The 13,647-nt window shown below is 38.2% G+C and overlaps 1 protein-coding gene across 1 annotated transcript in view; it reads right to left on the bottom strand.

Annotated features, from left to right (window-relative positions):
* asz1 (ankyrin repeat, SAM and basic leucine zipper domain containing 1) overlaps positions 1-13,386 on the bottom strand; it is a 103,796-nt gene extending 90,410 nt beyond the window's left edge. Inside the window, 3 exon segments of the mRNA XM_030135642.1 lie at positions 9,571-9,693; positions 10,576-10,678; positions 13,294-13,386. Coding sequence (XP_029991502.1) covers positions 9,571-9,693; positions 10,576-10,678; positions 13,294-13,386 — 319 coding nt within the window.
* Between the last annotated feature and the right edge of the window lie 261 nt (positions 13,387-13,647).

The raw sequence follows: 13,647 nt of genomic DNA, 5'->3' as shown, positions 1-13,647 counted from the left end.
TCAATCTTCTGTTTTCTGCTCACCAAACGAATAATAATGTTTGGCCTCTTACTCTGTTTTTGGGGTAAGGTGTGACAAACAGCTATATCTTTACGGTGTAAAGGAATGTCTTGCGATGGTTTGTCTTTAGTCCTGTTATCATTAGATCATCCATCCTTATGCACTGCTCCAGATCTTCAGCTCTTCTTTCCAGTTCGTCTATTTTCTTGTCTTTTTCCCTGATCACCTCCTTCAGTTTCCGCATTTCCTCAATTAAATCCAGTAGCCCCGTCTGTTGTTTCGCCACCTTGCTTAGCTCCTCAGACATAAAGTTCAAAGACTTCTTAACTTCTTCCATGTCTTCTGCAAGCTTTTTCGTTGCCATGTCTCCTGTATTAGCGTGGCTCCTGGCCTAGCCTGGTGGCTTACCGCTGGTGGTGGTGGCTCCTGGCCTGGTAGCTGGCCTCTGGTGGTGGTGGCTCCTGGCCTGGTAGCTGGCCTCTGGTGGTGGTGGCTCCTGGCCTGGTAGCCTACCGCTGGTGGTGGTGGCTCCTGGCCCGGTAGCCTACCTCTGGTGGTGGTGGCTCCTGGCCCGTTAGCTGGCCTCTGGTGGTGGTGGCTCCTGGCCCGTTAGCTGGCCTCTGGTGGTGGTGGCTCCTAGCCTGGTAGCTTACCGCTGGTAGTGGTGGCTCCTGGCCCGTTAGCTGGCCGCTGGTGGTGGTGGCTCCTGGCCTAGCCTGGTAGCTAGCCGCTGGTGGTGGCTCCTGGCCCGGCAGCTGGCCTCTGGTGGTGGTGGTGGCTCTGGCCTAGCCTGGTAGCTAGCCGCTGGTGGTGGCTCCTGGCCCGGCAGCTGGCCTCTGGTGGCGAAACGTATGCTCACGCATCCCTCCCCCACATCACACACCGCTACATCAACAGATGAATTCCACAGGAAACACTGACTGTATCCAATAGTTCAATAAATCAGTCATTAAGGAATATGACATGGTTTTTCATGGTGTGTATAAACAATATTTAGCTTTAATTCTTATAGACCGTATTAAAAAAGAAATTCAGGTTCTCAGGAAAATCGCCACTTATCAATTAATCGTTAATCGCTTGATAAGGGCAACCAACTAACGATTAATGAATTAATCAATAATTTGCATCCCTAATTTAGATATTTAGGAATTAGTCTTACCCCTAGGAATAGCCAGCTATTTCAGGCAAATCATGGAAAGTTAATCTCACAAGTCAAATCAGACATTGCTAGATGGGAAATTTTACCTCTTTCCCTAATGGGAAGAGTAGAATAAATTTGAATGAATGTGTTACCCAGATTTCTTTTTCTTTTTCAGTCCCTACCCATACCTGTACCATCCACTGCCTTCAGGGTGTTAGACAAACTTTTATTAAGGTATATCTATCAACAGAAAAGACCTATAGTTAGGCTAAAAACACTCACTCTACCAAAACACAAAGGTGAACTTGGCTTGCCGAATTTCAAAAATTATTATTGGGAAGCCCAGTTACGTATATTGGTGCATTAGATCAACAATGATTTGGAGACAGGATGGGTACAGATTGAACAAAATTCAATTCCAGAGAGCCCTCTTCGGTCAATAATATTTTTGGGTATAGAACATTCGAATAAAATGAAGATCAACAACGCCTGAATACAGAATACACTAAATATATGGGAAAATGTTTGGACAAAGGGGACAGGACCATGGTCAATATCAAGGGCTATGCCAGTAACAGGCAACGTAGACTTCCTCCCATCTGTGAGTGATGGGGGCTTTAAAAGGTGGGCTGAATCAGGCCTGATCACCATTAATCAACTGACGTGGGGAGAATATGTGAAATCATTTGCACAGCTACAACAGAGCTTTGGGATATCCTCTAAGGACTTATTTCGATATTTACCCAGGCCTTAAATTCCTGCAGAGCTTCAGCATGCAATTCTTCCACAAATGTAGGGGAGACCAGGGACAGCTGTAACATTTTTGACATTTCTGTCTCTAACTTTGAGGTCTTTTAACCCAGTGTCTTCAAACTGCTATGTAAACAAGCTTCAAGTGTCTGCTAATAAATGACCTAGAAAATGTCTGTGGAACACAAATAGACTAGAAAAGCACTCGGAGAGCGCAGACCTCCGCCAAGCGCAAAAATTCTCCACATAATTGGTGATACAAATCCTACATTTATTTTTTAAAATAAAATCCGCCTTCTGGATCAGATCCGGATCAGCCTTTGAAATGTGATAGAGGACCCCATTGTCAATTCCTGAGTTAAATTTCATGAGTTTTGGTCAATAATTAAGCGAGATATTGGGAAACGAAAATTTTGGCCCCATTTACCACAATGTTAACGAAAATTTCAAAGTGATCCAGAATCCAGGATTTCTTCCGGATCACCCCCAAAAGTTAATCATTTCTTCCTTATCCCATTTCCAACAAACCCTGAAAATTTCATCAAAATCTGTCCATAACTTTTTGAGTTATGTTGCACACTAACGGACAGACAAACAAACAGACAAACAAACCCTGGCAAAAACATAACCTCCTTGGCGGAGGTAAAAATGCATGACTTAATCTCAAACACAAGGAGTAAAATGTTACAACTGACCCCATAGTCCGGGTCAGTTGTAACATACCTTGGGGTAAAATGCAACATTATAAAACTAGAAGCACTCGGAGAGCGCAGACCTCCGCCAAGGCTGATCAGTGGGCCCCCCCGTGGGCCCCCCCACCCCCAATCACCAACAAAATTTAATCATTTGTTCCTTATCCCATTTCCAACAAACCCTGAAAATTTCATCCAAATCTGTCCATAACTTTTTGAGTTATGTTGCACACTAACGATCAGTGCCCCCCCCCCCGTGGGCCCCCCCACCCCCAATCACCAACAAAATTTAATCATTTCTTCCTTATCCCATTTCCAACAAACCCTGAAAATTTCATCCAAATCTGTCCATAACTTTTTGAGTTATGTTGCACACTAACGGACAGACAAACAAACAAACAGACAAACAAACAAACAAACCCTGGCAAAAACATAACCTCCTTGGCGGAGGTAATCAGGACCATGACAATGACTTAAGATATTGACTGACTAATGGAAAGAGTTGGGTTTTGTTTCATAAAGCCGGAAAACCAATCTGGACCAGCAGTTGAGGTCTCATCCCATGACTTTGGATGTTTGCAACCATATTTTTCTGCAAGCTGATATGCAAGTTCTCTTACATCTAATGTTAAACAAACAAAAAATGTTAAAAAAAATTTCCCTATTTAATATATGTTTTGCATATTGCCACCAGTATAACTTTCATAAATTCCACCTGACTTATCCTCAATTCTTATGTACTTATCTCTCGGGGACACAGTCCATAGTATGTATTAGCAGCACCTTTTGGATACTCTGTCAAAATCTTTTCTTGTTCATCAGTGAACACCTTTGTTGCAGAGTTGTAGCCTGCTTGTGGAAGTTTGCTTGATCTTCTAACTTCTTCCTCCCTTTGCAGAATCTATAGAGTGACATGGCATACAATTTTGCCACAGACCTGACTGACTTTCTGTGGACCTTTACATCAGTGGATGTCCAGAGGCACCCCCGTCAGTCTTTCTCTTCCAAGACCTAGGCATGTTAAAATTGAAAAAAAAAAAGTTGCAGGTTTCCCATGGTCATGAAATCTTGGAAAAACTGAATTTTAGCTTGGAGTAGGTTGTAACATTTTAGAAAGTGTTACAATCTACCCCAAGCAAGTTTGTTACAACTGTCCCTGAGTGCATTAGTGAGGAGGAATTTTTGAGATAGGACCTATGGTTATGGAATAATCACGATTTTTTTCAAGAGTACTTTTATTTTTCACTATGACAGATTGTCCTTGCTGTTACCATGCCTAATAATCAGTTAGTAGTAGTAAGACAGGTTAGTGTGGTGGATAAAGCTTTAGGCTTTCATGCAGAAGACCAGGGTTCGATCCCCAGGTGAAACTGATTTTTTTTTTTTTTTCTCTCCCCTTTACATTCATAAACAGCGGTTTACTGTATTTCATTGTGGGTATGTGACAATTTGCACACAGAGGCAAAAGTACATGCAGTATTATTTTTTTTTCAAAATAAAAGCCTTATTAAAAAAAAAAAAAATGTCTATTAAATAACTTCGTTTCATTTTTATGACCAAACGCTCAACTGTTTTTACAATGTTTCTTCATTAAAAAGTACTCTAACAGACACATATGCTCACACAATAAGGTTTTTCCAAAATAATAGCCTTAAATGTGATAAATCATCACTTTTATGCTCAATTGTTCATACAATTTCAATTCATTTTTTAAACTGATTCTGTCTCTCACATACACACACAAACACACATACACACAGTAGGGTTTCAAAAATAAAAGTCTCATTTAAAGGTGATAGTGGTTTCAGGAGAGAGTCGCTGATGTTCTGTAGGAATGTAAGGAGGACGGACACAAGAGGGTGGGAGCTGGTGTTGGGACGGAGAGCTGTGAGTGGAGCTGAGGTGTCAACGGTCACGGGAGGCGGATCACACGGGAGGCGGATCACACAGGAGGCGGATCACACAGGAGGCGGAACGCCCGGTGCGAGGTCCTGCCCAATGCTGCTTGCAGCTTTAATTTATTTTAACACTTCATTTTCTGTACCATTTATTTATGTATTTTGTCCTTGTTTATAATTTTCCTTTTTAAATTTTTATCCCTGCATTTATTTTTGCGTTGTTTTCTATTTACATTTTCTCAATCTCTTTATGGCCCCAAAATTATTTACACTGAACAAAAATATAAACGCACCACTTTTGTTTTTGCTCCCATTTTTCATGAGCTGAACTCAAAGATCTAAAACTTTTTCTATGTACACAAAAGGCCTATTTCTCTCAAATATTGTTCATAAATTTGTCTAAATCTGTGTTAGCGAGCACTTCTCCTTTGTCCTTTGCTGAGATAATCCATCCACCTCACAGGTGTGGCATATCAAGATGCTGATTAGACAGCAGGATTATTGCACAGGTGTGACTTAGGCTGGCCACAATAAAAGGCCACTCTAAAATGTGCACTTTTACTGTATTGGGTGGTCCAGGGGGGTCAGAAAACCAGTCAGTATTTGGTGTGACCACCATTTTCCTCGCACAGTCTTCTTCATGAATTCTCTGAAACAGCTTTGGAGATGGCTTATGGTAGAGAAATGAACATTCAATTCACAGGCAAAAGCTCTGCTGGACATTCCTGAAGTCAGCATGCCAGTTGCATATTCCCTCAAAACTTGTGACATCTGTGGTATTGTGCTGTGTGATAAAACTGCACATTTTGGAGTGGCCTTTTATTGTGGCCAGCCTAAGGCACACCTGTGCAAAACTCCTGCTGTCTAATCAGCATCTTGATATGCCACACCTGTGAGGTGGATGGATTATCTCAGCAAAGAAGAAGTGTTCACTAACACAAATTTAGACAGATTTGTGAACAATATTTGAGAGAAATAGACCTTGTGTGTACACAGAAAAAGTTTTAGATCTTTGAGTTCAGCTCATGACAAATGGGAGCAAAAACAAAAGTGGTGCGTTTATATTTTTGTTCAGTATATATTTTATTTTCATCTGACATTTAATTAATTGGCCTGTTTTTGTTGATAGTCATATTCACCTCCCCAATATTCCCCCTCTTGCATTTTCTTCCTCTATTTATTTCTTGATTTATTTAAAATGTAAGAGGGGGCATAATGGGGAGGTAAGTATGACTATGAATTTTAAAAATGTCAATACATTAATAAAACGTAAAAAAAAAAAAAAAGAAAAAATTAAGAAACATATAGTTTGGGGGCCATAAAGAGATAAAGAAAATGTAAATAAAAAAAATTAAGAAATAAATGCAAGGATAAAAATTAAACAAATACATACATACATATACAGGGTGGGGAAGCAAAATTTACAATATTTTGAGGCAGGGATTGAAAGACAGTGTATGACCAATTAGTTTATTGAAAGTTATGAGAATTTATTTGCCACAAGAAAATTTACATAATAGAAAATGTTTTTATTCTATGTGTCCTCCTTCTTTCTCAATAACTGCCTTCACACACTTCCTGAAACTTGCGCAAGTGTTCCTCAAATATTCAGGTGACAACTTCTCCCATTCTTCTTTAATAGTATCTTCCAGACTTTCTGGTAATAGTTTTGCTCATAGTCATTCTCTTCTTTACATTATAAACAGTCTTTATGGACACTCCAACTATTTTTGAAATCTCCTTTGGTGTGATGAGTGCATTCAGCAAATCACACACTCTTTGACGTTTGCTTTCCTGATTACTCATATGGGCAAAAGTTTCTGAAAAGGTATGGATAATAGTGTTAGGTATGATTATGACATCAATATATGTTTGGTTTCAAAACAATTGACGTACTGCCTGCTGACAAAAAACAACTAAATGTTCATTGTAAATTTTGCTTCCCCACCCTGTGTGTGTATGTATGTATGTATGTATGTTATATATATATATATATATATATACACACATACACACACACATATATACATATATATATATATATATATATACATATATATATATATATATATATATATATATATATATATATATATATATATATATATATATATATATATATACATACACACACACACACACACACACACATATACATATAAGGACAAAATAAACTAAAAAATAAACGGTACTGAAAATGAAAAGTTAGAGTAAATAACTAGGGTTTTTAGACACAAAATTAATGTAAAACAATTTTAAAAATGACAATACGAATAACCATTTTAGTCAAATTTTACAGACGACGTAATAGAAAATGCCTTTTAATCTTTTTTGTATCATGTATTGGCACATGAATTAATTTAATGAGCCATTTTTATATTTCTGTATATATTTTTAAATACAACAAGGTTGGTCCTCCATATTACAGGAACATGTACAACCTGATATATGCAATTATGTTCTCCAACAAATACTAACCTCTTAGGAAGCCCTGAAAATTTGCATCAAATGATAGACAACAAAATAAAAGACTGTCAGCCTTGAGTGTAAATGCAAATGTCTGCAGAGCTCTTTATATAAAAGAGCTGTTCTCCCAGGCTTACTTTACCCAACCTGACCTCAATCCAACAGATGCCTTTAATTTCTTTGAGATTTTGAGATCATTTGATTTGTGATGTTTCGACAAGAGCTCCTCTTTGGCGTCACCACCATTAAGTAATGGCAGATGAAGCATACAGGACCCTTGATCAGGCTGCAGCAGGTGAGGAAATTGAAACAAGACGCCATGGGGAAGAACAGCTGGACACAGACACAGCAGAGGACATTAGGAGGATTAGGAATGGATGTTTGTTCGGTATTCACCACTGGGAGGAAAACATGGAGTGGTGTTACTTAATCAAACTATCTGACCCAGTTTATGCTGACAGACAGTGGCTGGGGAGCAGAGAGAGGTCAAGGTGATTACACCAGTATATGAGGTAATGCAACCTAAACTTACACTAACAATTTTTAAAGTATATATATTTTTTTAATTCTAAATGATTAATAAACTTCAAAAGAAATTGATGGAGTAACTGTTGCAATAATCAAGAGTGGAAATACGTATGCTGTACATTAAAGTAAATTAAAGCTTATTTTAACATTAGAACAAACTCCACAAATAAACCAGAATATTGGCCAAGGGCACCAATAGGAGATTTAATCTACTGACGCATTTTAGATGGCAAGGGAAAAGGGAGGACCCTGGCTTTGATTCTTGGTTTAATCAAACCCAGCATCATCTTATTGTTGGGCAACAGCGTTAACTGCTGAGGTATGATGTCATCTAATTAGTGAAAGCTTGATAACTAGGCAGGTTTGAGTCACAAAGTGACAAGACTTATTCCCTGTCCATACTAACACATATATTAATATTTGTCCACTTGTCAACACAATAATGACTTCAAACTGGTCCAAACACTCACACAAACTATAGTTAATGCTGTTCAAACAGTGGACACTGTGGCTAATACTGGACACAGCAGACACTGAGCCTCTAATCTGTCTTGAAGGTGAGCAGTAGCAACAAGTGCGGTTATAAACTTAAGCTGCCTTAACTCAGGAGTGCCACAGTTAGTTTTTTCACTGTTGGCTAACTAAAGGAACTAAAATCACAGTTAATCAGACAGATGTCATTTTCCCCATATGAAGATTATCAAGTTCAAACACTGTTCCACCATGACTGGTGGTTATTTGGAAGTCTGCTAGAGGCTCATACCAGCAGTTACTATTTGGACTATGCAACCCTGGCTGACTCCATTCAGTGCACATCATCAGAAAAAGGTACTGACCACAAATGAATTGAACTGTATTGTGCCATAAGGGTTTATGCAGTTATGCAATAAATGTCCATGATATTGTATATACAGTACACCAACTCTAAATCAGTAAACATATATTTTGTAGTTTTATGTGTAGATAGATCATTTTGACTTGGTCATTTTAAAAGTAGCTCACAAGCTGAAAAAGTGTGGAGGAAGTGGATTCTTTACATGATGTGGATTTGTCCATAACACCAGCCTGGTCCACCTCCCAAAGGTATCCATGCTGACCTCGATCTAATGCAGGTCTTACACTGTTTTATATGCCTGCATCTTCATACACAACATAATAACAGACATGAGCAAAATGTGGTGTGATGCCATCATTTTCCAATCTCTCTATTTTGCTTGAACACGTGGATACAAATAAACTGGAGTTCATAAAAGTCTACAATTTGGAAAGAGTTTTAAAATTTCAGTTTTTGCAAGCTGAAACAAAATTTGCATATAAGCATGCTGCAGAGAAAAGTAGGCAAATTTCACAAAATAAATGTGGACGGAGCATAAGTTAACCATAATGTACAGAAACACTATATGCAATCATATACTACACACAGACTAAACCAGAACCTAGTAACACATTAAGAGTATTACACCTTAAGGTGCTTCTGCATTGGCTTCCCAGGTTTCAGAGAGCTTGGGTACTCCATGGATTCCAGCTTTTTCTTTAATAGTTAGACAAGCTGAGATTTGGGGAAAGCCAAGAAATTCCCCTATTTTTCAGTTAAAAAATATATATAACATCACATTAGTTTACTGTATCTACCACACCATAGTCGTGTAAAAAAAACTTCCACATCCATTAGATGTGGAAAAGGTCATTTAGGTAGTTATGCTATCTACATTGCTCTAAATTAAGGGGGAAAACCTGCCTTCAGTTTCAAGCTGTGGTTGACGCTTTTCTTCTCATCTATATTTCAAACACTTGCACACTGAAAGTTATGAGTCCTCTTATGCTAGAGGTGCTAATCTTAACTAATGATATCCTACTTAATAGTGATTACATGAATCAATTTCCCACATGTCCATCTACAGCTAATTTTCACCGGATCAACAAAATAACAAAATGCAAGTGAACATAAGGGCAAAGGTATATCATATTTAGCTTCTAAGATTAGTCATCAGTAAGACACAAGTATTGGACATGTGAAATTACTCCAGCGGAAGAAAATAGATGGAAATTACTCCAGATTAATCACAACAACTGTTTTCACATCAATTGCTCTGACCTCTGCTGAAGTTGGCATTGGCCCCTCTGTCCAGCAGCATTTTGGCCAGGTCATAATTCGCCACACTAACGGCACACATAAGAGGAGTCCAATCAAAGGCCAGCCTGGTGTCCACACTCGTGCCTGTCCACAACAAAAGGATCAAATCAAAAGAAGCAAGGAAAATAATTATATCAAAAGAGTAAATGTCTGCCTAATGCCCTCCAAGACAGCTCACAAAATCAGCTTCTATTTCTATACTTTTGTTTTCCCCATCTCACTGTGATGTCTGCAAAACAGACTCAAGGAAAAAAAATGTATGTTTGGTGGGAAATCACCACCAGGCGCTGTGACAATTAGTTTTATTCAAATCAAAACAATTGTATCATCATCATTTCACATAAAACACTTCAGAAACAATGTAAAACTGCAAAAATGTGCTTAGAGTCAGAGACATCTCTGCATACGTACTCATAAATACATACAAGGCAAATATGGCGTGTTAATTTAAAAGCTCCAATGTGTAAAATTTGGAATATAAAATGGAATATGATCACTGTGTTTCTGCTTCAAAGAATCGTTGCAGAGAGGGTCGCCTCCACCATGTTCTACAGTAGCTTCAAATGGAATTCCTTTTCTCTTATTTTCCGTTTTATATCAATTAGTATTAAGATGAATTAGCATCTCCTGGTAAGTATGAGTGTGGACCAGAGATTAATAAAAGCCCAGAATGGATAAAACCTTCACAAATTGGAAAAAAATGCCACTGTAGGGGAGGATGAGGGGGGGTTAATCAGTTTTCTTCACTCTATATCTTCACCACTAGATATCACTAAATATTGCACAATGAATCCTGATTCATACTTACAGAAACGAAATAGTCCAGCCTGCTCATGACAAATGCTCATGACAAATTCCAGCTGTTGCTGAAAGCAAGTTTATCTTCTCCACAGTTTCATTCATTTATCTGCTCTTCTATTATTACTCGATAACCCTGACCCCAAATATCAAATACTACCTTCTTACCATTGTCCAGCAGCTGGTCAACAGCCTCAGTGTCTCCTTCAGTGATTGCTCTTTTCAACAAATATACATTGTCTTGTACAAATGGTACAGCAATGTCTGGATCCTGTGGATAAAAAAAAAAATTAAATAGTCATTTAAACAATTTCTACGTTAAAGTTAAAATATACTAGTCAGCATTCATACAAAAGATGGGAATAGCTATGACTTCCAGCAGATGTTTTTCCTGATGTTTGTTTGAGGAGATAAAGAGGGCAAAGACTAAAGTTTTTTAACAATTCAGTTAGATGTTCTTCAATATTGTTCTTGCAGAGTCAGCAGGAGGCATGAACAACACTTTCTCTATCATAGGCTTTGAAGTGTCTTCCGCATCAATATATTCACTTACATACACTGTTTGCTTGTTCCTTTTTATCATTTCTGACTATGTACTAGGCCTGTAACGGTACACGTACCGAACCGAACTGTTTCGGTACACACCTGTTCGGTTCGGTACACAGCTGTACTGAAACGGCACAGTATGATGAGAAAAAGAAAAAGGAATGAAAGACATCGTTTGATGCAGAACTTTAAATCCGCGCAAGTTTCACACGGACACATTGACCTGAAATATGAAATAGCAGTTGACATAAGGTTAAAAAAAAACAACAAATATGATGTGAACCTGGAGGGAAGAAACTGAAGACCCTCTGCCATCATTACAGTCCAGTTTAGATCAGTTCAGGTTCAGGTGAAAGACAACAACGGGGAAAGAGACGTTAATAAGACGGACATTGTTTGGCCCCTATGAACTACTGTAGTTCGAAAACACTTACACTAGCTCTGTCTGTCTGTCTGTCTATCTATCATGCACGCTGTATAATAGAGGCATAAATAGAAGGTTGAAAGTATGTCAAGTTTCACTTTTGTTTCACGACAACATTCCTTACGTTAGTTATGGACCCCAGGTATGTAACTGTGCCCCCCCGGCTCCGAAAAAAAAAAAATCCCCCGTGCACACACAAATACACACAGTGTCCTAAACAGTTTGTTCTCCGTCCTAAAATAAATAATTTGGTTCATTGTGTTGTCAAAGTTTCTCTTCAGTTTGTTTAAACAGAATACCAGTTTACCCTCTTGCACTTCATGTGGAATTTTTTTTATTTTTATGCAGAATGTGAACTGACAGAACTGTGATTAGATTTTTCTTGTTTGTTCGAAACTACCTTTCAGGGAAAAGTGCAATACTAATGTTTAAAATACATTTAGTAATATTAATAATTTATTTTATTTTCTATTTGATTTGTAGGAGCAGAATTATATTGTTCCTGTTTCTCTATATTCTATTGTCTCCAAAAATTGGGGGAAAAATATTAAGAAAATTCATAAATGCATTAATAGACATTTTGAGGGGTTTTCTTTCTTCCCGTACCAAACTGAAAAAAAAAACGAACTGTGGCTTTGAAAACTCAAAACATACCGAACCGAAAATTTTGTGTACCATTACAGGCCTACTATGTACTGTCCTGATGCATCAAAATAACAAACATGACACAACAAAAACAGAGTATGCCTTTACCCTTACAGTTAGGGATGCACCAATCCGATATCAGTATCGGGCATCGGCTCCGATACTCAGTGTGTGTACTCGTATTCATACTCATAAAAGTAATCCGATACAAATGCACAGATACCACTTACGGCCATGTGGCATTCACAGTTAAGTGCAGCGGGTACACAGAGGTGGAATAATGTGTGGGGAGTGTGAAGAGTGTGGAGATTTTTCAAAATAAATGAAGGTGATAAAAGTAACACTGACTGCAAGTAACGTTAAAGACACAGACAGATACAGACGGCGCATTCTGTCCGTCCTCTGCATACTGCCTCTGTCATCTCCATGTTTGTTATTACTGACTTTCTTCTTCCCGAAAAACTTTAATCTTCTTTGTGGTATTTGTCCAGTATGGTTAATTAAGAGTGGTGCCCCCTGGTGGATTAATTGAGAAACGCTCATTCCAACACATTAAATGTCACTAGCAGCACCTTGTTACAGTCAGATTAATGACAACGACAATAAGGCCATTCACAAAAAGGAACTAAGAACTGGAATGGAATTATTAAGTACTCGTACCAGTACTCAGTATCGGCAAGTACTCAAAAAAGTGGTATCGGTGTGTCCCTACTTACAGTATTCTCGTTTTGCAATACATTTACATTTGTAGTTTTACTGATGGCAAAAATTCATGACTATCCACTGGCGCCTAATAAGTATGGCTTTTCCAGTTTTATCTTATCACTTAACCTAAAAAACACAAAACAAAACATGAAAATCATATTTAGGGTTTCTTTTTTGTTTGTTATTTTGAATCATGACGAAATCATTCATTTGTAGAAGCTGATAAAGTAAGATGACATAATGACTGACATGAAATATTTACAAACATACTGCTAACTATGGTACAACACCATCATCAAACGAACTATTAACATCAGGGTAGATGAGTCCACAGTTAGCAGTGTTTCACTTCTCCCACCTTGAATGTGAATTATTACTGACTTTAGTGAAGATCAATAAGTCATTTAGAACAGTGTTCATATTAAAGAAAGCAATTTGGGTTTACTTCTTTTAAAAATTACTGCAAAACACATAATTAATCGGTGTGCAAGCTTACAACCAACACATCAAAACAAATTAGCATTTGTTAGCTTTTGGAAATGGACAAAAACCGCTTTGCAACTCACTTTGACGCAGAGATGCTTCTTCTCACGACCACCATTGTCCCACTCATCACTGCTGTCTTCGCTTTCGAATCCAGCTGCGATGGCATCGTTCATGATGCTGTCCATGTGTATGCTAGTCGCTAAGTCAAGTTAGCACAGACACAACGTGCCACAAGTTGAGGTGAGTGGTCAGCAACTGAAAAGCGCCCGGAGGTCCACCCATGAAGTCATAATGCTGCCTTCACGTGCTACTGGGAAGATGAACCTTTCCACATGTCAATTCAAAATGCGATATGTTGAAGTGTTTATGCTGTCGTAGCAAAATGGAAAAAAGGCTGACATAAAATTTATCGTGTCCTGCTATTTGTTTTGGAC

This window comes from Sphaeramia orbicularis, chromosome 6 (assembly GCF_902148855.1).
Source record: "Sphaeramia orbicularis chromosome 6, fSphaOr1.1, whole genome shotgun sequence".
NCBI lineage: Eukaryota > Metazoa > Chordata > Actinopteri > Kurtiformes > Apogonidae > Sphaeramia > Sphaeramia orbicularis.
Note: the sequence above shows the minus strand (reverse complement) of the source record. Positions and strands in the feature narration are given on the sequence as shown.